The sequence below is a fragment of the Siphateles boraxobius genome, unplaced genomic scaffold (assembly GCF_051911475.1).
Source record: "Siphateles boraxobius isolate OS27281-9 unplaced genomic scaffold, OSU_SipBor_1 86, whole genome shotgun sequence".
NCBI classification, from domain to species: Eukaryota; Metazoa; Chordata; class Actinopteri; order Cypriniformes; family Leuciscidae; genus Siphateles; species Siphateles boraxobius.
Window position 1 is genome coordinate 3,194,470 of NW_027509215.1, and position 24,719 is coordinate 3,219,188.

The 24,719-nt window shown below is 41.6% G+C and overlaps 1 protein-coding gene across 2 annotated transcripts in view; it reads right to left on the minus strand.

The window, feature by feature from the left end:
- vwa5b2 (von Willebrand factor A domain containing 5B2) overlaps positions 1 to 23,476 on the minus strand; it is a 34,185-nt gene extending 10,709 nt beyond the window's left edge. Inside the window, exons 1-11 of one of the 2 annotated variants that reach the window (XM_077222402.1) lie at positions 23,397 to 23,476; positions 20,673 to 20,815; positions 20,126 to 20,332; positions 18,656 to 18,881; positions 17,405 to 17,562; positions 14,670 to 14,801; positions 13,187 to 13,311; positions 12,904 to 13,080; positions 12,524 to 12,634; positions 3,447 to 3,649; positions 710 to 824 (exon numbers count right to left, since the gene is read on the minus strand). In XM_077222402.1, coding sequence (XP_077078517.1) covers positions 710 to 824; positions 3,447 to 3,649; positions 12,524 to 12,634; positions 12,904 to 13,080; positions 13,187 to 13,311; positions 14,670 to 14,801; positions 17,405 to 17,562; positions 18,656 to 18,881; positions 20,126 to 20,332; positions 20,673 to 20,811 — 1,593 coding nt within the window. In that variant the 5' untranslated portion in view covers positions 20,812 to 20,815; positions 23,397 to 23,476. Of the gene's footprint in view, positions 1 to 709; positions 825 to 3,446; positions 3,650 to 12,523; positions 12,635 to 12,903; positions 13,081 to 13,186; positions 13,312 to 14,669; positions 14,802 to 17,404; positions 17,563 to 18,655; positions 18,882 to 20,125; positions 20,333 to 20,672; positions 20,818 to 23,396 lie in introns of those variants that run through there. The other variant, XM_077222403.1, reaches the window with a different exon arrangement.
- Between the last annotated feature and the right edge of the window lie 1,243 nt (positions 23,477 to 24,719).

Genomic DNA, 24,719 nt, shown 5'->3' on the forward strand with positions numbered 1-24,719 from the left:
ATTGAACCAGTACCATGATAATACCATGGAATTTTTCTCCAAGTAAATTGGAGTTCAACGATGGTACCAAAGTTTTACCATGTAATGCCATCACTTATCATGGTATCGCCACAGTAATGAAATTAGTTCATTCAATATTTTGTCTAAATTAATTTTTTTAGCTACCAGCAAGATTTTTTTGTAACCAAAATAAAAGCTTTACAGTAATTAAGAAAGCCATAAATAATAGTATTGAAATTTGACTGTTGTTTTGTAAAATAATAATTTTTATAACTAAATTTTTTATTTTATAGTACAATAGTATTATTGCAAAAGTAATATACTGATATATTGAATATATTGATTTGTTTAATTTTTTTTATTTAAGTAATACGATTTTTTTTATTTTAAATACTAATGAATATAATAATTATTTCTAAATAATTGTTTTTATTTGATAATACAATAGTATTATTGCAATAGTAAAATTAGTTAAATATTATTGTGAATTATAATAATAATAATTATTACTATTATTATTATATAGTCATATCGAATGGGGGAAAACAGGTTTTCATTTTAACATGCCTGACAATATAATGTATTGCACTTGTATAACAACAAACAATAACAAATCTTTTTTTAACTTTTAAAAGCATGTCATAAAAGCAGAGTTGATAATAGCGGTTCTGTATCTGCCCTCTGTAGAGGGCGCTGTGTACTCTCGCACCTTCGGCTGAAGCCTCTCTTCCTCACTGAGAAACTCCACACTGCCTCCCGTAACCTTGGCAATGCCCTGCAGTAGCCTTCGACAGGCCTGAGGACCAAGACCCAGGCCGAAACACCTGTACACCAAAAATAAGTTATAACATAGGTAGGCGAATATACTTTATATCATACAAATGTACTGTATATATAATGTACTATATATCTCTTTTCTCTCACTCTCAATCCCTCAAAGCACATTGTCAATCCATCTTTTAACAAAAAATGAATAATTCACTCACCGGCCACTCTATCAGGTACACCTGTTAAACTGCTCATTAACACAAATATCCAATCAGCCAATCACATGGAAGCAACTTAATGCATTTAGGCATGTGCTGTATATTCGAAATGGCCCGCTATACTCTCATTCACTATACCCTATATTACTCCACTAAGTAATATAGTCCACTTGAAGGAGTGAATAAAAACGAGTGAGTGAATTCAGACTGCTGGAAGGGATGCCGCTTTTGCATAGTTTGTGCTTGCTGTTTAATAATAATTAATTGAAACGTAGCAAACTGACAGCTCTAGTAGTAATGAAAAAATGTGTCCTGAACTCTGCTATGGAAACTAGCATTTATGATTCAGCACACTGTCACTGTGCATTATGGGTATTCTATAGCCGTTGAGTATACATCAGTTGTACACTCATTATTGCGGTGCATTGTGGGATTGAATGAGTGCACTCAATAACGTCCACTGTGGGTTCAGACACCACTACAAATGGCTGTCCCCTCAAATAGTGCCCTATTAAAGGGTATAGGGGACGATTTTGGACACAGCCATGGTGAAGACGATCTGCTGAAATTTAAACTGAGCATCAGAATGGGGAAGAAAAGTGATTTAAGTGACTTTGAACATGGCATGGTTGTTGTTGCCAGACGGCTTGGACTAAGTATTTACAGTATTGGACAGAAATAACAGTAGTGTGTGTGTGGTTGAAAAGCCTGTTTGTGAAGCTGTTTCATATCTATATGACAACTGCTCTCTCTGGCTCAGCGGCAGCGTCAACGCAGATATTAATATTCTGGCGTGATTTTGTCAAATGTTTAATAGAGACGGGCGAATCGCTGTCATTTAGGAGTAAGATTGTGTGGGTGTTTGAATAAAGATTGCAATCTTTTATGTAATGATTATATAATATATATATATATATATATATACAGTATATATATATATATATACAGTATATATATATATATATATATATATATATATATATATATATATATATATATATATATATATATATAATGTATGTATATATATGTGTGTGTGTGTGTGTGTGTGTGTGTGTGTTTATGTAAGTATGTGATTCGATTTCTCATGACTAAAGACATATATGTTTGAGTCCAATGGATTGCCAGTATGAGGGATTGAGAGAAAATAGAATATGTTTAGTATTCCCCTGACAATAATCTGGACCATTTCGCTAATTAAATGTCTGAGTGGAAACAGAATCCAGACGACACACACACACAACACAAGCTGTTTTGAATTCAGGTCTGCTCCGTCTGGGTCGAAGGCTTTTAAATGTCTTGACTGAGTATCAATAACGAGTCTGTGTTCCAGTACAGTGAAATCTATATCTGAGTGTGTGTGTCTGTGTTTGTGTCTCTCTAAACATTAGTCAGTGATTTATGGAAGGGGAATTTTGTGCTGTATAATGTGAACCATGGTACAATTAAATTATTTCTCTCAGCTTCAGCTTTACAATGTCATGTGGGATATTTATTTTAAGGTGAAATCATAACAGATACTATGTCTATAAGTCTATAAGACATACAAGACACCAGAAAAATTGTTTAGAAATCAAGTCACAAAGTGTTTTTGATTTAGATACATTGTTGAGGCATGGGGTGTTTCCATGGTAATGCCTTGGATAAAATTGATTTGAGTTTAACAGGCCTAAGTGTTTAGCTGGTGACAAAAGTGTTTGCCAGTGTGAAATGTGTTGAGCATCACTTTTATGTTTGGATGCTGATATGAATTTTTTTTTTTTAGATAAGTTTAAGGTTATTTTTGAACATATTGATTTACTAAAATTTAAAATGTGTATAGCTAGTGTTAAAAGGGTATTATTAAAGTTTTAAAAGGTGTTTTCTGCATCCCTTTTGAATAATGTACTGACTGACTCTATATATAGGGTGATTTCACCAAGTACAATATGTTCTTAGATCTAATTAGATCTTTGTTGATCCTGGAACAACATTCCAGTCAACCATTCAGATTTGAGGGACATGTTTACAGTTTATTTCAAGTTTAGGCTTACAAACAGGGTTAAGTGCTTCTGCTTTAGTGTTATTCACCATCACTTCCCTCTGATTTTAGGGATAAGTTATGAGTAGGGTTAGGAATAAATTTTTGGGCAGGAATGTTGTTCTAGGATCAACAAAATAATACATGACTTATTTGACAAAATATTGATTCACATGATCCACAGCATGAAAGAAAACTATTTGAGATTGATATTAATTACTTTGCAATATTAGCATTTCCAGCTAAATATGGATGTGAGTGGATTATCTGATATGGATCATGAGTTTGATCTGGCTTTTCAGATTTTACCTGTAATATTTTTTTTTTTTTTTTTCTGAAACAAAGTGTTTCTGTTCAGATTAATTTTTGTATTCTTTTATAGTATATGTGTTACCTGGCATAGTGTTTTCAATGCCAATTTAATCTAAAGTTAGTTTTACCTGACGTTACATGCGTTCCTCCTGACCAGTTCTAACACACGGCCTACGTTGCTAAAGGTTCCGTCCGTGATGATGAAGAGCTGTCGTGGGCAGCTGCGGTGGACGGGCTGCTGATAAACCCAGGACAGTGTACCCCACAGGTTAGCACCACCTTGGTCTGTGCGCATCTTCTGGATGTACTCCAATGCCTGAGTCACTGTGCTCTGAGAAACGAGAGAGGGAGAGAATGGCAGAATTCCGTTTTAAAGAAATATTCCAGGTTAAACATAGCTTTATCATAAATAACAGCACTTCAGGCATTAATTAACTTGAAGAGTTAATCAACAACTTCTATCCATCACAGCCTTAGTAAAAAAATGATATTAAAAAAAGTAAATAGGGTTTATAGGGCTTAAGTTGAGAAGCCTTTCTTGATGTAGATGTGGAGCAGTGGTGCATAATGGAGTTTGTTTTTGATCATTGCGTGCTGTAAAATGCATGACAGTGCCATATGGCTCTCGATGTTTTAAAGCACTTTGTCCTGCCAGACCCTGGAGCTGCTTGAACCTGATATTGCAGCGTCATGGAAACCAGTAGTAGCAAGTGACCTGGACAGAGATGGTTATCAATTGGCCCCAGGTCCCTCACAGGTAAACATTAACCATCTCACACACATCCAGAACCCTATATAGCCTCCATCTGAGTTTCTCTTGAAATAAACACAATGAATTGTTTGGCTACTACAGCTAAGATGAGTCTGGAAAAACACTTACAAATCTGACTTGTGATGCAACTTGAATTAAATGTTTATTTATTTGGCCCTCCAACTAAGCCTGGTTTCTCCCAAGTTTTTTTTTCCACAGTTGCCTTTGGCTTGCTTAGTTGGGGTTTAAAAGATGCTTAGGGCCTGATTTACTAACAGCTTGCACCAACTGCAGACTTAAAACACGGCTGCTTCTGTGTTCTGTTTAATTTGCGCATTGTCAGTAGATCACCTGCAGAACTTTTCACTCCCATTGTCCTTTTTATGGGATTGCATTCTCACAATAATTTGTGTATCTGTTTAGTAAATCTGACCCCTTAATATTCAGTAAAGGCTTGTTCACAGCAAGAAAGATAACTATGAAGATATCTATAACTTATATTAGCGTCCACATCAGCGGACGATATCATTCTGTTTATTCTAAGCGCGTGCTTGTCTGCCACTTTAAATGCACAAGCTTGTTACAGCAGGATTGATTCTGATTGGCCGTCAATGTTTTTATCGTTCATCAGCTGGATAAAATCATCCTGAAAGTGATTCCATCGATATAGTTTCTCTGTGCCGTTATCGTTATAGCTGTGGTGTGGTGTGAACTCTGCTATTATTTAATATTGCAAATTATTTTTAGAACTATATCTATATCGTTCCCTTTCAGTCGATAACGTCGGACGTAGTCGACGGTCGACTGAATTGGGATCACGCTAGGGAGCCTATCATCTTCGATTACTATTGAACGAGCCAATGGAATTTGGCGTGCGTGATTTGCATCACACACTCCGCCCCCGCGGCGCGGGTATAAATACGGAAGTGGATGCACGCACTAGTTGCCTTTCGCTTCAGAGCCGTTCGTCTTGATGTCTCTGAAGAGTGCTGTTGTATTCAACGAGCGAGTGTGTCGGTGTTCTTACGGGAAGACCTCTCCAGTGTTGGTGTTCTACAGCGTGGTGCAGCGGTGATCGCGAGCTTCTCAGGTCTCAACTGCTGTTTTAACAGCATCATATTTCTATTGTTTGTTTGTGTGTTGACGGTTGGTTAGAGGGCGAGAAGTGAGTGCTTCACTGTTGGTTGAAAGACTATTCAGTGTTTGCCGCGGTCATTCCCTGTGTGCTCCGGCACTGGTGACGGTCCCATTTCCTAAAAGAGCAACACGGGTGTGAGTGCGTCTTTTTCAAGATGCCATTCCATCCGTGCGTTTCTGGGTGCGGTCTGGCACTATCCCCCTCTGATGGTCACGAAAGTTGTGTTGCATGTTTGGGCTTACAGCATGCCGAGGCAGCTTTCGTGGATGAGTCATGTTCTCACTGCGGGAACATGACCATCTCGGTGTTGAGATCTAGACTCGCCTTCGTCAAAAGCGTTGGTGCAGTCCCCACCTCTGGGCCCCGCCCTTGTTCTTCCTCTGGGTTACCTTCCCAGAGAAAGACTGGGGTGCCGTCCAAGCTGGGTGATCTGAGGATCACAGTGAGGGGTAATCCGCCCGGCCAGGCCCCGTGGGTCCCTCACTCCTCTTTCACACCGCAACCGGTGGAGCTCCCCATTGATCCCGCTGGTCCCTCTGTAATGGACAGGCCAGCCGTGTCATTTGGGGCCCCTCCAGGGGATACGATGTCAATCGCAGCATCGGAGGGGGAGCTGAACTCTGGAGATGACGACTCGGCTGCACTGCCTCCCTCCGGGAGACCAGTGTTGCCCGAGCCAGATCCAGAAATGTCAGCTATACTGAAAAAGGCCGCCAAGGCGGTAGGGCTCGTGTGGAACCCTCCACCGTGTCCCGAGCCGTCTCGGTTGGATGATTGGTATATCGGGGCGGGCCGTACTGGTTCTCAGTCCGCCGCCCCGGGTCCTTTCTTTCCTGAAGTGCATGAGGAGCTTACGAGGGCATGGATGGCACCTTTCTCTGCCAGAAACCGCCTGAGTAGCTCCTCCCCCCTCACTACCCTTGATGGGGGAGCGGTGAAGGGTTACGAGGCTATCCCTCCGGTGGAGCGGGCCGTTGCGATGCAGTTATGCCCAACGGCGGCCGCTTCCTGGAGAGGTGATCCTCGTCACCCCTCTAAAGCCTGTAAGTTCTCGTCCGCTCTTACGGGCAAGGCTTACAAAGCTTGTGGGCAAGCCGCTTCCTCCTGGCATGCCATGGCGTGGCTCCAGGTCCACCAGGCCCAGGCACTCATGAACATGCACGAGGGTAGTTCGGACCGCGAGCTCATGGGTGAGCTCCGCACTGCAACTGACCTCGCCCTCCGGGCGGCGAAGGTTGCAGCTCGCGCGGTCGGTTCGGCGATGTCCACACTTGTGGTCCAGGAGCGCCATCTCTGGCTCAACCTGGCCGATATGAGAGAAGCGGACAAGGTTCGGTTCCTGGACTCTCCCATTTCCCAGGTAGGGTTATTCGGCGACGCTGTGGAGAACTTTGCCCAACAGTTCTCTACAGCTCAGAAACAGACGGAGGCCATCCGGCACATCCTGCTTTGGAGGGACGCTGCTGCCTTCACCCGCCCGCCGAGGTCAGATCCTCCGCCTGTTCGTCGCCGAGGGCGTCCGCCTGCAGCCGCCTCAGCTCCCGCCGGACCATCGCAGCAGCCTTCACCCAGGTTCCGGCGTGGAGCCGGCTGCGGAAGGGGCGCCCAGCCTGCTCCAGGTGCTGCCAAGCCAGGTGGTAAGCATCAGCGCAAAAGAAAACGCTGAACCTGGACGGGCTCTCAGGGATGGAGGAGTTGCTCGTGGAGTGGTCGCCGATCCACTCCCTCTGGCTGGTTGGAGGGCCGGCTGGAGTTTTTTGTTATGTGTGTGTCTGTTCCGCCGCTGGCCCCTATAAAAACGGGGTCAGCGGTACCCACATATTCAGAAAAAGAGCAAATTTTCTATTCCTGAGTCCCAAGTGGACCAGTCTGGCGGGTGTGACCCTGTAATAGCCTTACATCCCCCAGCTTCCCTTGGTCGCAAGCAGGCAGCTTGGGGCGTTCGAGGACACGGTCATCCGCCTTCTCACGTCCCCCTGCCACTAGTGGAGACAGGTAAGTGTTGCACTGCACACTAACACCACTATCTCTACTTTGCTGTCCCACCTCAGGCTCGGCTACCCCGCTCAAGTCAGTGATAATCATCACATTAGGTGTTGAGCAGACGTGCTCCTGAAAATTCAGTGATGTTCATCACACCGAGTGTGGAGCAGTGCTCCTGACTTGTGTGTGCTTATCTTATCCTGCTGGCGAAGGATTTGATATAGCCGCTCCTCCAGCCGGTACGAAGGCCAGTTGCAAACTCGTTCTTCGTGCTACTAGGTGGTGAGTCGTGACCATCTTGGCCCAAGATTGGTCTGCAGCTCCGATCTGAAAGACATGTGCTTCAGATCTCTACCTTCCGCACCGCAGGCCATCCTGTGTGTTGCATCTAAGGGTGGAGTATCAGTACAGTGTCCTTCCCTCGAGTGCTCCAGAGCCCGTTGGGTCTTCAGGTCAACTGGAAGAGAGTAATCTCGCCCACGGGCTGAGTATCTCTTTTTCAGTTTTGGAGAGGGACTCGGTCCAACACAACTCTCCAAGGAGAATGTGTTCAGCTGGTGTTGAAGTGAGAAAGGGTCCCACTGAAAGAACTTTCAGAGGCTCCTGGGGTATATGGTAGTCGCAGCCTTGGGCTTCCTCCATATGTGACCGCTTCAGCGCTAGCTTCATGATCGAGTCCCGAGGTGACCGTGGCAGAGCAGATCACCCTGTGTGACTATAGTTCATCCCGGTCTGCTGCCAAACCCTCTTCAACAGAGGAGCCATGTACAAAGGGCGTGTTTTAACGGGGGCCTGGGCGACCCCCGAATACACGGGCACTCGTGCCTCGAGTTGTTAGACATTGCGCGTTGCTGTCACAACTCACCCGTCACCTCCTCCTAGGAGTCAGAAGTTTCTGAGGACGCTTTGTTCCACTCCTCCCGCTTTACTCAATTGTGCCGCCATCGAGCCTCACGACAGTTATAGCCAGGGCAAGTGGAGACTCCATCCCCTGGGTCCAGCTGGGTCATGACCATTCCGGGGCCGCTCAGTTGCCCCCCCGGTTTCATCTTTCCGCCAGTGTTTGCGTAAACCGAGCGGACTACCCTTGGACAAACACTGGGTCTCAGCTCCCCCAGGGGCTCGCAGGAATGCGTTTAACCCCAGTGAGCCTTCTAAAAGTGACTGCGACTCAGGGTCGCTTTGCGCCTGCTCAAGTCAGTGAAATCATCACACTTCATGTTGAGCAGAACTGCTCCTGAAACTCAGTGAAGTTCATCGCACTCAGGTGTTGAGCAGCAATGCTCCTGTAGCTCAGTGAGTTCATCACACTCAGGTGTTGAGCAGAAATGCTCCTGTAGCTCAGTGAATTCGTCACACGCAGTGCTGAGCAGAAATGCTCCTGGTGCTCAGTGAAGTTCTTCGCACTCAAGTGTTGAGCAGAAATGCTCCTGAAGCTCAGTGAGTTTATCACACTCAGGTGTTGAGCAGGAATGCTCCTGAAGCTCAGTGAACTTGTCACACTCAAGTGCTGAGCAGAAATGCTCCTGGTGCTCAGTGAAGTTCTTCGCACTCAAGTGTTGAGCAGAAATGCTCCTGAAGCTCAGTGAGTTTATCACACTCAGGTGTTGAGCAGGGATGCTCCTGAAGCTCAGTGAACTTGTCACACTCAAGTGCTGAGCAGAAGATGCTCCTGAAGCCCAGTGATCTTTGCATGTTGTGCTGAGCAACGCTCCTGTCTTTTAGCGCCCGTCGCTTGCACCTACGTGCTAAGTCAGGAGGAACAGGTCTTCATAGTTGCCCCTTATTGGCCCAACTAGACCTGGTTCCCATCGACAGCCTTCCTGACTTCCCCTGAAAACTCTTTCAGGGACGGGGCACGAGGGCACCCGCGTTCTTCCCCCGGAGATTTTGGGCGGTCTTACATCTGAACGCGGAGGTTCAGGTGGCTATCACAGGGCATGTGATAGTTACCATCACTTCTGCGAGCACCCCCTAGAAATGGGTAGCGTGCTTACGCCTTTAGAAGTGGAACCTAGTCGTTGAGTGCGTCTTCTCTCCAGAGGAGATCCTGAAAGCTTTCGATCACTTCAGTGCTCTCTTTCCTGCAAAATGGGTTGGAGTAGGCTGTTTTCCTTCTCCCTCAAAATGATGTTGCCTCTGTGTTTAAACGACGCTCATCGTGTTGCAGAAGTGTGCAGAAGCACGTTCTGATCGTCAGGTTCCTGAGGAGCAAGGTCTTGTAAATCCTTGCGTCCCTCTTTATCCTCTTGGGCCTTGTCCTGGTGCAACTGCACTGCAGAGACCGCCCCTGAGCCACTGCAGGCAGTGAGTTAAAAATTCTGTTATATCAGTTCTCCTGCTCGCGTGGTCTCTACTAGAGGGTAGGGACTTGCTCGCTTTCGGTCAACGTATTGTGCCTGGAGTCTGGGCCGGCTAACTCTCACAAGCTGAGACCCCGGTTCGGATTGTGCCCAAGGTTCCTACCTCTCCCGTAATATGAGCAGGTGGTGAGCCTGCAAGCGCTGCCCTGGAGGAGGCAGATCCAGCCCTGGCTTCTCTGTCCGTTCGCTTGGACATGTACAGAACGCAAGCCATAGACCTCAGACCAGCTCTACAAATATCTGTTGGAATTCAGCAGAGAGGGAAGGCTGTTTCCATGCAAAGTTGCACTTAGTGCTTGCCTTCATTTCGGTAAAAATCCGAGATGCAACATGTCCACTTAGGTGTTGAGCTCCTCTATGATTAGTGTAAAGTGCTCCGCCTGGGCGTTGACGATATGCTTTGCTAAACAGATTCTAGAGTTGGGGGCTGGACGACACCTAGTTGAACCGCTGCTTCCTGTGGGCTCCCTTCTCATGAAGCCAGTTTCACCGTGAGCCCGGTTCAAGTGTCGGCTTGCTGCGCCATTCCCCTCCTATGGACTGGATACGTGCGCCTTTCTACTCCAGTTGAGTTCCCTTAAAATTGAACCCTGTTGAGTTCCTACACACCCCTCCGACGTCGGACGTGCGGAACGTCTGGTGTTAGGCCTACCACTCGTAAGCAGTGTGGAACCTGTGTTAGGCTGGGTCCATATGTTGCGGTCCCTACGGCGACCCCATATGTGTATTCTTCCACGATACGGCTCCCTGCGGCGAGCCCGTGTCTTCCCTCGGCAGAGTCTCTCTGCCGTCACTGTCCGGTGTGTTCAATAGGCGGTGTGTTCAATCACTGTCCGGTGTGTTCATTGGCTCGTTCAATAGTAATCGAAGATGATAGGCTCCCTAGCGTGATCCCAATTCAGTCGACCGTCGACTACGTCCTCCGTTCCCTCCTTCAGGGAACGGTGGGTTGCATACGCAACCAGGACGTTCTCTTTGTAGTTATCATCCTTGGTGTGAACAGGCTTTAATACTGCATTATCGATTTAACTACATTGGCACTATTAGATAAGAACAATGAATTGAGCAGCTGGATGATGACACCTACACTCTTCTGTAAAGCTGCTTTATAGCTGAATCGATCATTTTATAATTTATGAATTCTGCAACATCGACACTGTTATTAAACTGAATTGAATCCACATTGAACTGACTCAAAGTGAATAGTGAGGGACACTTTTGTCTTCTGTAGAGCTGCTTATACACGGGTTTCTTGTATACAAACAATACCGGATGCGCGCGCATCCAGGGGGCAAAAAAACGCTATCTGTTATGCCGAGTTCTGTAAAAAAATATTGTAAACTGCAATTTCAGAGTTGGATCTGTTTGTTTGTGTTTCATATTAATATAACATTATGTAAAAAGTCCAACTGTTTATGTATCAAAATCCGGACATACTGTGATGCATGTATGAATTATCATGTTAGACTAATTTAGTAATGTAATAGCCTCTACAGAGCCCGAATTTGCTTTATAGTTATCTAATTCAGACACCAAGTGTGTATACAAGATAAATGATTAGAGCGTACAAATCCCTTGATGCATACAACTACGTGCTATGTGGTCATGTGCAGCTCGTCAAATACTTTGATGCTGCACCGGATTTTTGCGTGTTGAGATCAGATGTGCTCCAGAGTTTGGTTCCTTTGGATGATGCGAATGCTGTTTTCTGAACTCTGGTGTGCACCCGCGAACCATGCTCGAATCTGTCTAAAAAGGGTGATCTGGGGTTATGGTTCATGTGAAGTTCGGTACTGTTCGCTGCTGATATAAACGTTCTCATTCACTTTCCTGACAAGCGCACTTTAAGCAGAGTGTATGTATGTAATTTCTGCTCGCCTTCAGCAGAAATTAATTCCCGCTTTCTTTAGAACATTTGCAGTACATTTGCAGCAGATAGATGCAAGTGCCATTATGTGCTGGCAATTTAGAAACAAAACCAAAGGTTCAAAAGTTAACATATAAATGGTGAGCGACGCTATGCATTTTGCCGCCTTCTCCTGTGTCGTCGTTACCAAGCAACATGGGTAGACAGCTGCAAACGCAAGGCAGTACAGAATCAACAATGTGAACACAATCCAGAGGGGGCAGGGGCTGGAAGCATTTGAACTATTGTCTGTTAAGATAGTCAGATTATGCGATTTTGACTCCTAAATTCTTGTAGTTTTCGGGACAAGAAATATCTTAGGCACATGTTGCTTCCTGACCAATCATTGCTTGCCCTATTTAATGACGTGCGTGATGTCATCGAGAAGGCAGATCTAGCGACTGACTCTCAAAACAAGAGCGTAAACAAAAAATGGCTACCGAAGCGGTGGGTTTTGTACTGACTGTCTTGTTGTCAGAAAAGCCATAAAAAAGAAAGAAGCATGTACCATTACCAATACCATTGTCTCTTTTGTTTCACCGTGAGTGAAAGCTGTGTACGAAAGAGCTTCTGTGCACATATTGGTCAATATCACAGATGTGATGAAACCCATCGTGGAGGAGCGGGAATTTTTTTTAACATGCTAGTCTTTCTGTAGGAACTTCATGAAAAGACGCAGTGTCGGTTGTTGTCCACTCTGACACTATATGAGATATAACTCTTTATCAATTCTTGCATCCCGGTGGCCGTTGTTGTTTACAAAATCACCACAACACCATACATCAAACGGATCTTGCCATAATCGGGGTGATATCTTGAAGTCTGAACCACCATTACAGTTATTGAACTGGACTGAACCAACACTGAACTAATGACACACTAACTATGACACTATTGTATTTGTAGAGCTGCTTTACAACAGAATTTGAATGTGTCCTATGTATTTGTGTCCTATGTATTGATGAAGTTTGCATCATTGATTGTTGTTTTCCTGTTTATTACTGTGAAGCTGATTTGAAACAATCAGTAGTGTATAGAGCGCTATAAATTTAAAGGTGACTCACATCTGTGCAGGGCTTGCTGGAACTGAAAAGAGGCCTGACAGGAGAGCAGATGCCAGCGATGTTCAGCATGGTGCGGCTCGGCAGACTCTTGATGGCCACTAACATTGCCTCCTGTCAAAAATGTGAAAGCACAAGGAACATTTATGGTTATTTTCAACTTGCATAATACTGCATATTCAGAGTGGAATATTTAATTAGCTTAATTTGATTTTTCGAGCTACTAACTTCTAGTGGGAACAAATATTTTAAGAACCAATGATGTATGCTTTATAACAATAACAGCATTTTGAGAAAAAAAGTATGTACTGAAGCAATTAAGACAAAAAAAACTGTCACTGCACTGTTCACACACAGCTGCTCATACAGAAGGTCACAAGAACCTTGATCTTGGTGATGTTGCGCTGTGTCATTGTGCTGCTGTTTTCAATGAGGAAGATGAGTTCCCTGCTGGCCTGCTGCAGTTCGGTTGGTTCTGACAGCAGGTCTGGGGAGAAGTTAAGCATCAAGACCGGGTTCAAGAGCAGATCCTTATGATAGCGTCTCCGCACGAACTCCAGCTGGGGGAGGCACATGCACACATGCAATAACAAATATATAACACTGTTCTTAAAAGACAATCACGATGAAGTCAGCAATGCATGTATTTATCACCAGTAATCTTACCCTCTTCTCAGACTCTGCCTCCTTTCGGGCACAGCGAATGAAATCACGACGAGAACGGATCTGCTGCTCATATTCACTAAATGTGAGCCGGCCCCTCTCTAGGATGACCAATGGGCTGTGAGGCTCTGCAGGCAACAGTGGCAGTGACTTGCAGGTTATTACACTGATGGAATTGTGCCAATTTCTTCCCCCATCCAAGAAGTAACCGTTTTTAAAACCTGATGCCTTATGGTCATATTTTGTTCTAGCTGATCAAAAAGCTTTTCTTGTTAGCCTTCTGCTAAATTGCATAGAGCATGATGGGTTAGCAGTCTGACTGACGATTCAAACTTTAGATTGACTATTTATATTTTAAAAGACTTCAATGTAAAAAAAAAACTATTTCACAGGAATAAATAAAAATTTTAGGTATATTAAGTTGAATTGTAATAATATTTTACAATATTAATTTTCTTTACTGTATTTTTGATCAAATAAATGCAGCCTTAGTGAACTTCTTTCAAAACCTGACCCCAAACTTTTAAATGGTATAGTATTAAAAGCAATATTGTATGATTTCTCATCAGGCATTGAATAGTGTACTCAAAAAAGTCAGTCATGCTTTGGGGTCCAAGAAGGGTAGGATTTGGCACAACACTGAAGTATGATTTACAGTATTTAGCTGACCATTTTTCACTCATAGGCCGTGTGTCCACCAAAGCGTTTTTAGCCGGCTGAAAACGCTGGACGCTCTGCTGAAAACGCCTAGCTGTGGGCGCTTGAGAGCGTTTTGGCAGCGCTGCGTTTTTTCAGTTGAGACGATTCGTTGCTATGATACAGAATATCCGCAGCACAGTTTACTTGTAACTGATTTCACAGATAATTTTGTTTCATACTAAAAATTTATTTTTCATCCATTTTGTTCGGTTAGCTCTGCTGGTTGACGTCGTTGTACAGAATGAATGTTGTGACAGTTGGTCGTGTGGTATTTGTCCCGCCCCTCCTCCACTGTGATTGGACGGCTGTGTAAAAAGTGACAGTGATGAGCGCAGCGTTTTACCCAAAGTTGAACATTTTTCAACTCTCGGCGACCAGTAAAAAAACTTGAGCGTTAAATACTCGCTCAGCGCCTCGTTACGCTCATGGCGTTTAAAAAACGCGGCGCTCCCATTGAAAACAATTGGAATTTTACGCCAGCTGCGTGAAAAAACGCTTTGGTGGACACACGGCCTTAGAAAAACGAAAGGGAGAAATTGCAATGCTCGATTTGGCAACTGTAGAAAAGGAAGTCTTACTAAATTTATGATGAAATCAAAATTTGTTGCTGCTTTGAAATATCAATATGTAACTGAAATGCAATCTAAACACAGTTTTGGAGATTTTGGTCTTTCTGCATTCAAGCAGATAATGGCTATATGACATGCTTAACTAGAAAATATCTGTGGAGGTGTTACCAGAATGACCAACAAGTTAGTGATTTTAACATTTTAGGCCTAGCTCTCACCGCTAAGGTGTAGTATTATTTCCAGATGTCGGTCACATGGATGCTCCTCGGCCAGTGTGATGTAGGTTGCAGACGCAGACTGTGCACTGGGGTCAGCATCCGCACGCAGGGCATGGGTGGGGCTTTCCAGACCTGCAAATGCAGAGATGGCATGAAAAGAGGTTACAGAGCCTGTTCACATGACATTTCAGCACTGATTTGATTAGTTGCAGTTAAGGAATATTGTTGGTGGGAATCTTTGACATCTAAGCCTCAGGGAACTAAAGCTATAATAAAATTTATCCTGAATCTCTTGAATTACATTTCAGTCAGACATTTGAGATAAACCTTGATATGCATATAAAACATCAATTAAACTAACAAAAAAGGTTAGAGTTTAATATAAAAACAAAGTTGTTTGCTTTATAATCAGTTCAACCACGTACAGTTGTAATCAAAATTATTCAACCCCCATTGCAAATCTGGTTTATTGGCAACATTTACAGACATTCACCTGTTTGCATAGAACAAATCAAACAAAGGTAATTGAAATAGCTCAACACAACAAATGTCCAGTGGTTTCCCCAAATTCGACTGAAAATTCAACTTTTAATGACTTCTGCAGTCTCAAAATTATTCAATCCCCTGAATAGAATCCCTCACAACAACACAAATCTGCAAAACAGGTGTTTTCTCAAGCACACCTGATGCAACTAATCAAGGGCTTCATTAGTTGCACCAAGGGTGCTTGAGCTAGAACACATGAAATATCTGGACAGGCTAGGTTTGTTGAGTTTCACGTTTGACTGCATTTTAGAAACACGGCTAAGTCAAAAAAATGGTCCAAAAAGTTAAAAGATATCACCCTTAACATCACCCTAAATAAAAGTTTTGGGATTCTGTTCTGTGGAGTAGGGATGGCGAAAACTAAACATTTTCTTGACCGACCACCGAGCCTCATTAGCCGGTTGAAACCGGTTAACTGATTAGTTTAAAATATGCCACGCTATTTGAAAAAACAGCCATTTCGAGCCGCGCCTGCAATTTCGCAACTCTGTCGCATCTCTCTCTGCCTCCCGCTCACACACACACACACACACACACACTGCCCCGGCGCCGCGCTTCCACTCACGTCACTTTTTTAAAATCGCAAATGCGGGGCCGAGGAGCTTGTATGTAATCGGAGGACAAAAATGGCTCCTTAGTTTCTAAATGGTTTGGGTACAAGGTGATCGCGTTGAAAATAAAGGCGTCTGCCCTGGTTCTAACCTCCAGTGTTTTAGCCTGTAGCCTTTACTTTTCGCAAACCTTGTGAGCGCGCGAACCCAAACGCTGTGACTTCACGCCAAATGTTTTTATTGGTTTATTAAGTACAAACAGGCAAGTTATGAAAAATTGAGTGTGAGGGATTTGTTCACTTCACACAAAAATATCTTCGAATAAGATGGCTAACTGTAGTAGCGTTTAGTCCACTGTCTATAATAGCCTAATTTAGAGATCACTCTTTTTTTTTAACCGACTACCGACAACTTTGATCGGTTAACGTTGAGACGGTCAACCATCGGTCAAACGGTCATCGGTTAGCATCCCTACTGTGGAGCGATGAAAACAAAACTGGAACTTTTCGGCCCTATGGATCAGCGGTATGTCTGGAGGAAGAAGTATGAAGCATATGCTGATAATAACACTTTGTCTACAGTTCAGCATGGTGAGGCTCGGTGATGCTCTGGGGCTACTTTGCATCCTCTGGTACAGGAAACCTGCTGCGTATGGAAGGCAAGATGGATTTATTGAAGTATCAGGAAATACTAGGAGAAAATGTCGTCGTGAGTAAGGAAGCTGAAGCTTGGGCGTCATTGGAACTTCCAACAGGACAATGATCCCAAGCTTCCCTCAAATTCCACCAAGGCTTGGTTGCAGAAGTAGCCCTGGAAGATTCTGCAGTGCACATCACAGTCACCTGACTTGAACCCCATAGAAAATCTCGATGGGATTTGAAGAAGGCGGTTGCAGCACGCAAACCCAAGAATATTACAGAACTGGAGTTCATTGTTCATGAAGAATGGGCTAAGATTTCTCAGAAACACTGCCAGAAGCTGGTGTCTGGCTATACATCTCGTTTGCAGAAGGTCATAACAGCAAAAGGATGTTCTATTAAGTACTAAAGATGCTTGCCATGTGAAGGGGTTTAATCATTTGGAGACTGCAGAAGTCATTAAAAGTTTCCTTTTCAGTTGAATTTTGGGAAACCACTTTTTTGATTTGTTCATTGCAAACAGCTGAATGTCTGTGAATTCAAGACGGCTGAAACAGAATGGCCACTTTCCTCTGGAGCAGAACAGTGTCACTACTGTGATTTAGGAATCTATATCTCCCTGCCTCAGTCTCTTTCCTCTGTTCTAGTGGCCTGGAGCCTGAGCCAAACACTCTCTCGCTCTGCACACACCCTCACACACACACACACGCTTTGACTCCTTCTGGCAGGCTCACTGATGTCTATCATAATCACTGATGTCCATGCCAAGTTTTACACTAACTGGATTATTTCAGACCACAAACTGGACCTGCACGAATGTGCAATGCTCTTAAAAGGGGGCTCTTGTCCTTCTGTGACAGACAAAGACAGGTAAGAGACAAGCCCACTTTTTCTCTCCTCCTCCAGATATCATAGTTCTAGAACTTTCCTGCTTTTACATTTAAGCTCTTGCTGTAGTGACTTATGTTTTATAGATTGGACAGAAAGATATAAATGTTACCGGCAAGCAAACAGGCTCCTCGAACCAGCAGCTGGAAGCTGAGCTGATAAGGCGAGAGGTTGGTGGCAGAGCTGGTGAGCAGAGCATGTGTGCACTGCTGCCCGACTCCCAGCATCCTCTCCTGCTTTCCAGACACATTGCCAAAGCACGTAGTTGGGCTGAAGGAGAGACGTTAAATAGTATTCTTGGCAGGTCAAAATCACAATTTTGTTATTCAGGTAGTGTAAATTATTAAGCAAAAAGTAAGGGTGTTTTATCAAATATATACCCTTACAATGCATTGATAATAATAGAATAATAAGAAATGTTTCTTGAGCACCAGATCAGCATATTTGAATAATTTCTGAAGGATCGTTTGACATTGAAGACTGGAGTAATGGAGAAATTCAGCTTTGCCATCACAGGATTAAAACATTTGAAAATATATAAAAACAGTTATTTTAGATTGTAATAATAATTTCCACAATATTTCTGTTTGTATTGTATTTTAATCAAATAAATGCAGCTTCTTTCAAAAAATTTTTTACTGACCCCAAACTTTTGAATGGTAGGGTATGTTTTATGAATTTGAATATACAGTGGCCTTAAAATGTCATGGAAATGGACTATATAAGCTATATTGACGTTACCGGACGCTAGTGATTACAATTTATAAAGTTATAATTATGGATATTTTTCTTACAAAAACACATTGCTTCGCTTCAGAAGGCCTTTATTATAGCTGTATGGATTACTTTTATGATAGATGAATGTGATGAATTTTTTGGGCTTAAATAAATAAGGTAACATTCACTTCCATTAAAGCTAAGAAGAGCCAGGATATTTTTTAATATAACTCTGATTGTGTTTGGCTGAAAGAAGAGAGTCGTATACACCTAGGATGGCTTGAGGGTGAAAATTATGGGATAATTTCATTTTTGGGTGAACTAACCCTTTAACGTACCCTTGTGTTGTTCCAAATTCGTAAGACTTTCATGTGAATAAAAGCTTAAATTAAATATTTTCATAATATAAAGCGATTGTCTCTCTTCAGAAAATTTGGACTAAACTGATCAATTCAAATGGATTAGTTTTACGGTTTCTTTGTGAACTTTTTGATGTTAAAGTGGTAGTTGCGTAGACTGTCAATGAGGGGCCAAAAATCTCTCAGATTTCATTAATAAGATCTTAATTTATGTTTCGAAGCGTTAAATGTGGCTATACTTTTAGGACCACTGCAATTATTAATATTAGTTACAAGGTTAACTTTACCTGTTCTCCTCTGATTTCCCCCCATTTTCACTTTTTCCTGGTTGGATTCGTGTTCTGACTATAGGTGTAAGCACTGAGGGATAGACCAGGCGGATTGCACCATTTTCAAGTGTAGGAAGTTCAAGGGTAGTATTGATGACAACAGACACAATTTCTAGCGGTCCAATCTGTCCTGTGCTCACTATAAAAGTGCTCCTCTCCAGATCCTCATCCAGCAACAGATGACCTGAAATGAAAAAAAAGTGCAACAATCTCTCAAAGACCTGAAAAATAATGTTGTTGGAATGTCAGGTTGCAAAACACAAAATAGTAATGTTCAATATGCTGAATTTTTACAGAAAGACCCAAATTGAAATATTGTATATTGATAAAAGGACCATTCAAGTGCAGGCACAGAGCCAACAGAGCTCTAAGCAATAATGAATGCTGCCCTCACACTTCAGACTGTACAAGTAAAAGCACTATAAAGAGGGAAGGCAAGATTTATGAGAACACCAAATACACTTCTGTAGTGTGTGCTTGTGAATTGTGACAATAGAAAGAAAATACTGCTTTTTCTTTATCTGGAATCAGTGTTTCAAGAGAACAGCAATAAAGATCAGTGGCAATGGCATGTCTTGTCATTCTTCTCTTAGCTTCTTAGATTAGATAACCTTTCAGCAACTTCCATAATGAGACAGTTGTCATAATGAAATGGACCAATTATTAATGTTAATATCATGCGTGTGTGTGTGTGTGTGTGTGGGGGGGGGGGGGTGTCCTGGTAAGAATAAGAATGGCACTACCAGAAGTCTTTGACCTCTGAAAGGTCTTTGAAAACAGCTTCTAAATCATTCAGAATTATGTTTTTTGATCATGTAAAAATGCAGAAGGTTATCTGTGAGGGTTATGTTTAGGTTAAGGGGATAGAATATACAGTTTGTACAGTACAATAAAATAATATTGTCTATAGAATGTCCCCATAAAACATGGAAACCCAATAAACCCAATACCCAAATTGGACCATTGTAAACAATGGTCCAATATTGAAGCTGGAATCCTAATGACATACAGTTTGTCAAGATTTAATAAGAATTTCATGTTAACAGCTTGCAGTGAATGTAAACAACATTGTGTGGGTTAAAGACTTTATTACATTACATTTTTTTTATTAAAGTTTTAATTATTGTTATAATTCTAAGATAACTCCACACCACAGTTATAACAGTAATGACACAGACAACACAATATCATTTGAATCTTTTTCAGAATCAAAATGATTTTTTCCAGATGATGAAGGATAAAAACATTGACAGCCAATCACAATCTACCGGGCGTTAAAAAGCTCAAGCATTTAAAGCGGCAGAAGACATAAGCGTGCTTACAATAAACAAAACGTTTTCGTCAGTTGGTGTGGACGCTGATGTAGTTGCTGTTACAGTTATATTTATAGTTATCATACTTGGTGTGAACTGGCTTTAAAACGCTCACCGTTGGAGCACTGCATCTCCAGACCTGTTCCTCCACAGCATCCCCACTCTTTTCTGTGACCACACTGTGTGTGCAGCGCTGATCCTGGGCAGCAGTCCAAACAGCAGTCCGCTCGGCCCTGGAGCTCCACACTGACCAGCCTGCCAGACACTACTGCCTCAAAACCCACCACGACCTCCTTCTCCCCCAGAGGATACACAAACACACCTGAGCAGGTGACGAGGACATTGTTTTATTTAAGTCTTTGATTTCTTACCTTTTACATATTCAGTGTGTCTGAATTGTTCTGCAGTACACGGTCAAGACCAAATAAAATTGGATACAACAACTTTTCACTGGGGCAGTACCTTTAAAAGGACAACTTTGTACCTTATAAACTCCTAAAAGGTGGCGTAATGTTCCCTTGAGGTACTGCTATGAACTGGTATGGGTAAATAAGGTACAACGATGTCCCTTTAATGGTCCTGCCCCAGTGACATGCTGTTGTACCCCTAAAGGTACAAGTTTTTCACATTTTTTCTGAGTGTATCTGTGCATGATCTCTTACCCTCCACAGGTTCAGGGTCAGTATTCACATATGTCAGATGAGCTGTAATGCCCAGAGAGCAGCCATTGGCACAGGAAGTGATGTGGGATGTCTTCAGCAAAAGCGGTGCCCATGTGGTTCGGTTTTTCAATCCTGGCATTTTCCTCAAGAGAACATTATCAGCTTAAGTTAATTATGCTTGTTAAGTGGATGTCAGCAACAAGATCCCTTAAGAATATTAAACATGATAATTAATACGCTTCATCTAATTAAAATGTTGACTTTGGTAATCATGACAGCGTAGCAATTTATTTTACAGTCCTGTTCCCCATGTACATGTACTTATTACAGTAATTACAATAACTAGGTAATAACTAGGTACTAACCCTGAAACTACACCTTAACCCCTGTATTTACCTGTATTTATATGTAAGTACTGTAAAATAAAATGTAACCCATAACAATGAAGGCACTCTTTATTACCTGCCAAGTTAATAAAAATAGGGCCCAATGTACTTTATGAAAAGGTACATGGAATTATGGATATGGATACCTTTACATTTTCATTACTTGAAATACAATTAAAATGAACTGAAATAAAATAAGACATAATAAAAGACATAAAATTATTTTCTTTCCGCTAGTTGCCAAAGTAACATTTCTCACTTTTGTTTAGTAAAGGTTGAAGTACTAAAATTAATAAAACTAAAACCTAAAATTTAATTAAAATGTATAGGCATATTGTAAAAAACTATAAGCTAATAAAAATGACAAAAACAACAAAATTACTACAACTTTCAAATGAAAACAGAAAATGTAAAAACATCTAATCATTTAATAAAATGATCATTTAATCTAATCTAATCAAAAGTCGAATTATTTATTTCAAAAATAACAAACAAGTATTCAGTATAAATTATTGTAAAATAACTCTGGGTGGTAAATAGAGACTGATTATAAACTTTCTAAACCAAATCTACACAACATATCAGAGGCAGTAGCTGCAAACTTCCACTGGATGATTTGCTTCAGCAACCATGAAACATTTTAAGAGCGAGCAGACACAAGCTCTCCTTCACACTACGGGATGTGTCCACCCCACAAGCTGCCTGGCAACCGGACGGCTCTCATCCTGTCACAGTGGGAATGTACGTGTTAAACATTAACAGACTGGTCAATAGTGCTCCAGCACATGCATACAAACGTAATGCTCGAGTCAACAGCCTGCTGTCTCTGCACAGGTACAGATGCTAATGTTTGGATGGAGTTTGGTGATTAAGGAGACAGAGGATCTGAAATCTTCCAAAACCATTCCCCTGATGACACCTAAACCCTGACAGATGTCTAATTCAGTCTAATTACTATTATAATTTACTGCCCAATGATCAATCTAAAGCACTCTAAAAAATGCTGGGTTGTTTCAACCCATGTTTGGGTCAAGTGGACAAACCCAATGGTTGTTTTAAATTTTTTTAATTACATTTTTAAACCCAACGGTTGGGTTTGACCATATTTGACCGAAATATGGGTTGAAACAACCCAGCATAAATATTGAGGATGCAAAATCCACATGAAACACTAAAAAATGAGACTGCAGTGGTGTTTGTTCTGTGTCTCATGCTCCTTGAAAACACCTGCCATCTGGACACTGGTCCACTTACTGGGATTTACTGTGCCGTGATTAAATGTCAAGCGCACACAAATACAATCAGCACAATAAAGTGTTTGGGAGTAAATTGCTCTTATTAACATTGAAGATTCACTTCTGACTTGCTGACTTTAATGTCTAGCAAAAAAATACTTTGTATTTTTGCCAACATTGATGTACACAACAATATTTCTAAAAGCATTTAGATAAATTATTAGTATAGTTCTTTTTTTTTTTAAAGAAAAACTTTTAAACTGTGATTTACAGTGTCTTATATAATAGGTATCAAGCACATGGAACAATGCCACCACAATGAAAATTACGTAGAGAAACATAATATGCAAGATGGATTGCCGAGTAAACCATAGATAAAAAAGTAAAAGGTAACAGAGCAAATGAAGGTGGGAAGATTTGATTTTCATGAATTGGGAAGTTTTATAGTGATCATCTTACTTACTGCACAATGTTGTACTATTTTATAGTTTCATGGACCTGATGGAGTCGTTTTTTTTCTAGCTACACAAAGAAACAAAGTTCCACTTGACAGTTTAAATCCAGAGCAGTTTAACTCTCTGTAGGGAGATATTGCATTTATAAGATGACAGAGAAAACATCATCAGAAAACTTGATAGAATAGATGTGGTTCACATATTTTAACATATTTTAATATCTGAACCACACTGAACATATAAACTGTACATACATACATAAACAGTCAATTGATGCAACAAAAGTAAACTTGGTCAACTATTGTTCAAATTTGTAATTTAAAAATAGAATAAACAAGGAAGATGCATAAAAATCATTACATTTGATTGTGAGTAAATTGCTCTTATTAGAATTCAAGAGACTCTTTTGACTTGCTAACTTTGAGTTGTAGCTAAACATATCTTGCAACTAAATTGTATTTTGGAAAACATTGTTGCACATTCTAGTCTTTTTTAATTAAATGAAGTGAAATTTTGTACAGAGAACAAAACACCATAGTCCGTATGATTAATAAAAAAATAATACAAATTACAACGACTGAAATATTTTGGTATGTTTTGAAAAGGATAAAATTATGCACTTTGGGTACACGTCGAGATATGACTTACTTGATGAGCTGCTCCCAGATTTTTTCCCGGTTTGCTGTGATTCGGACGGTGACGTGTTACAGGTCTCTCTCCATCTCTCCATCACGCTCTGGGCGGAGGGACTCGAGCACGAGCACACTTCACTACAGCTCGCGTTCACGCACGCGCAGGAAAACAAGGACTAATTCATCTTAACAGGTCTCCATGATTTAGATCTGTCATATTATACCGAGCTCTGCGTCGTGTGAAATGAACCGTTCTGCTTGCAGGGTCTACATTAATGGGCTCTGACACTCCAAACTTTTTATCTTATCAGTGTATCGGATGAAAATGAGATCACACCTCACAATTTCATATTCACGACTAATGTCATTTTATACTAGGACGATTCCACAGTAAACGACGGTTTCAGCCAAAACACGTCCAAACAGCCAGCACTTCAAACTGGTCATAACTCAAAAAAATTGAAATTATGTAGGCTACTCTATAGCATATTCGAATTCATTGTTAAATTGCCAAAAACATCTAGCTCGGAGTGTCCCTTACACTAAGTGCAAATAGCCCGTCTTGTTTTTGTTTCTTTTAATCTTTATTTACTGCAGCTTGAATAGGCATATTGCACCGCATCAGCAATGTTGTTGTGCATTTATATAATAAACTTTGATTTGACATATTTTATTGATCAGGCTCTATAAAGTTAAATTGCGTTGCTTATTTGGTTTGAAATTAAAAGATCCACCAGAGGGAGACAAGAAAGCTCGTAAAAAAGAAAAGAAAAAAGAAATGACAAAAGAAAAGAAAAACTTAAATCTGTTAATAGTCATGTTAAACCATTGCCATCAGAATGACTGGTCTTGATTCACATTAAGACCAAGCACAAGGGATCCAAAACAAGAATATTATATTAATATTTTAAAATAACCTAAAGTTAGTTCATTTGTTCAGCACCATGGACAGTTCTTTTATATTTTGTGACACATTTTGCCCTGCAAGTTTAGAGAAGATGAGAATTACTTGTTGGAGCCATTAGCTATTGTTGATGTTGTGGTGGTGGGCTACACTAGAGGGCAGTATGCTTGTGCTACAGTAACCAAAGTCACGGTGGCACAGGGGCGCCAGCTGATTAATTCACAGGTGTAGCGAGGGGAAGGAGGCTAGGGTGGCGGGGAGATCACACGGTTTTTACCGCTGGGACGCCACAGCTAGATCAGCCCTCATGTTTGCATATACACTGAACTCTGTAAACTATCTTTCTATTAAATGGGAACACCACCCAAAGACGCTAAACGTTGTGGACTTCAAATTCATCCGAAGTGGACAAATAAAGCGTCAAAAACAGGATCT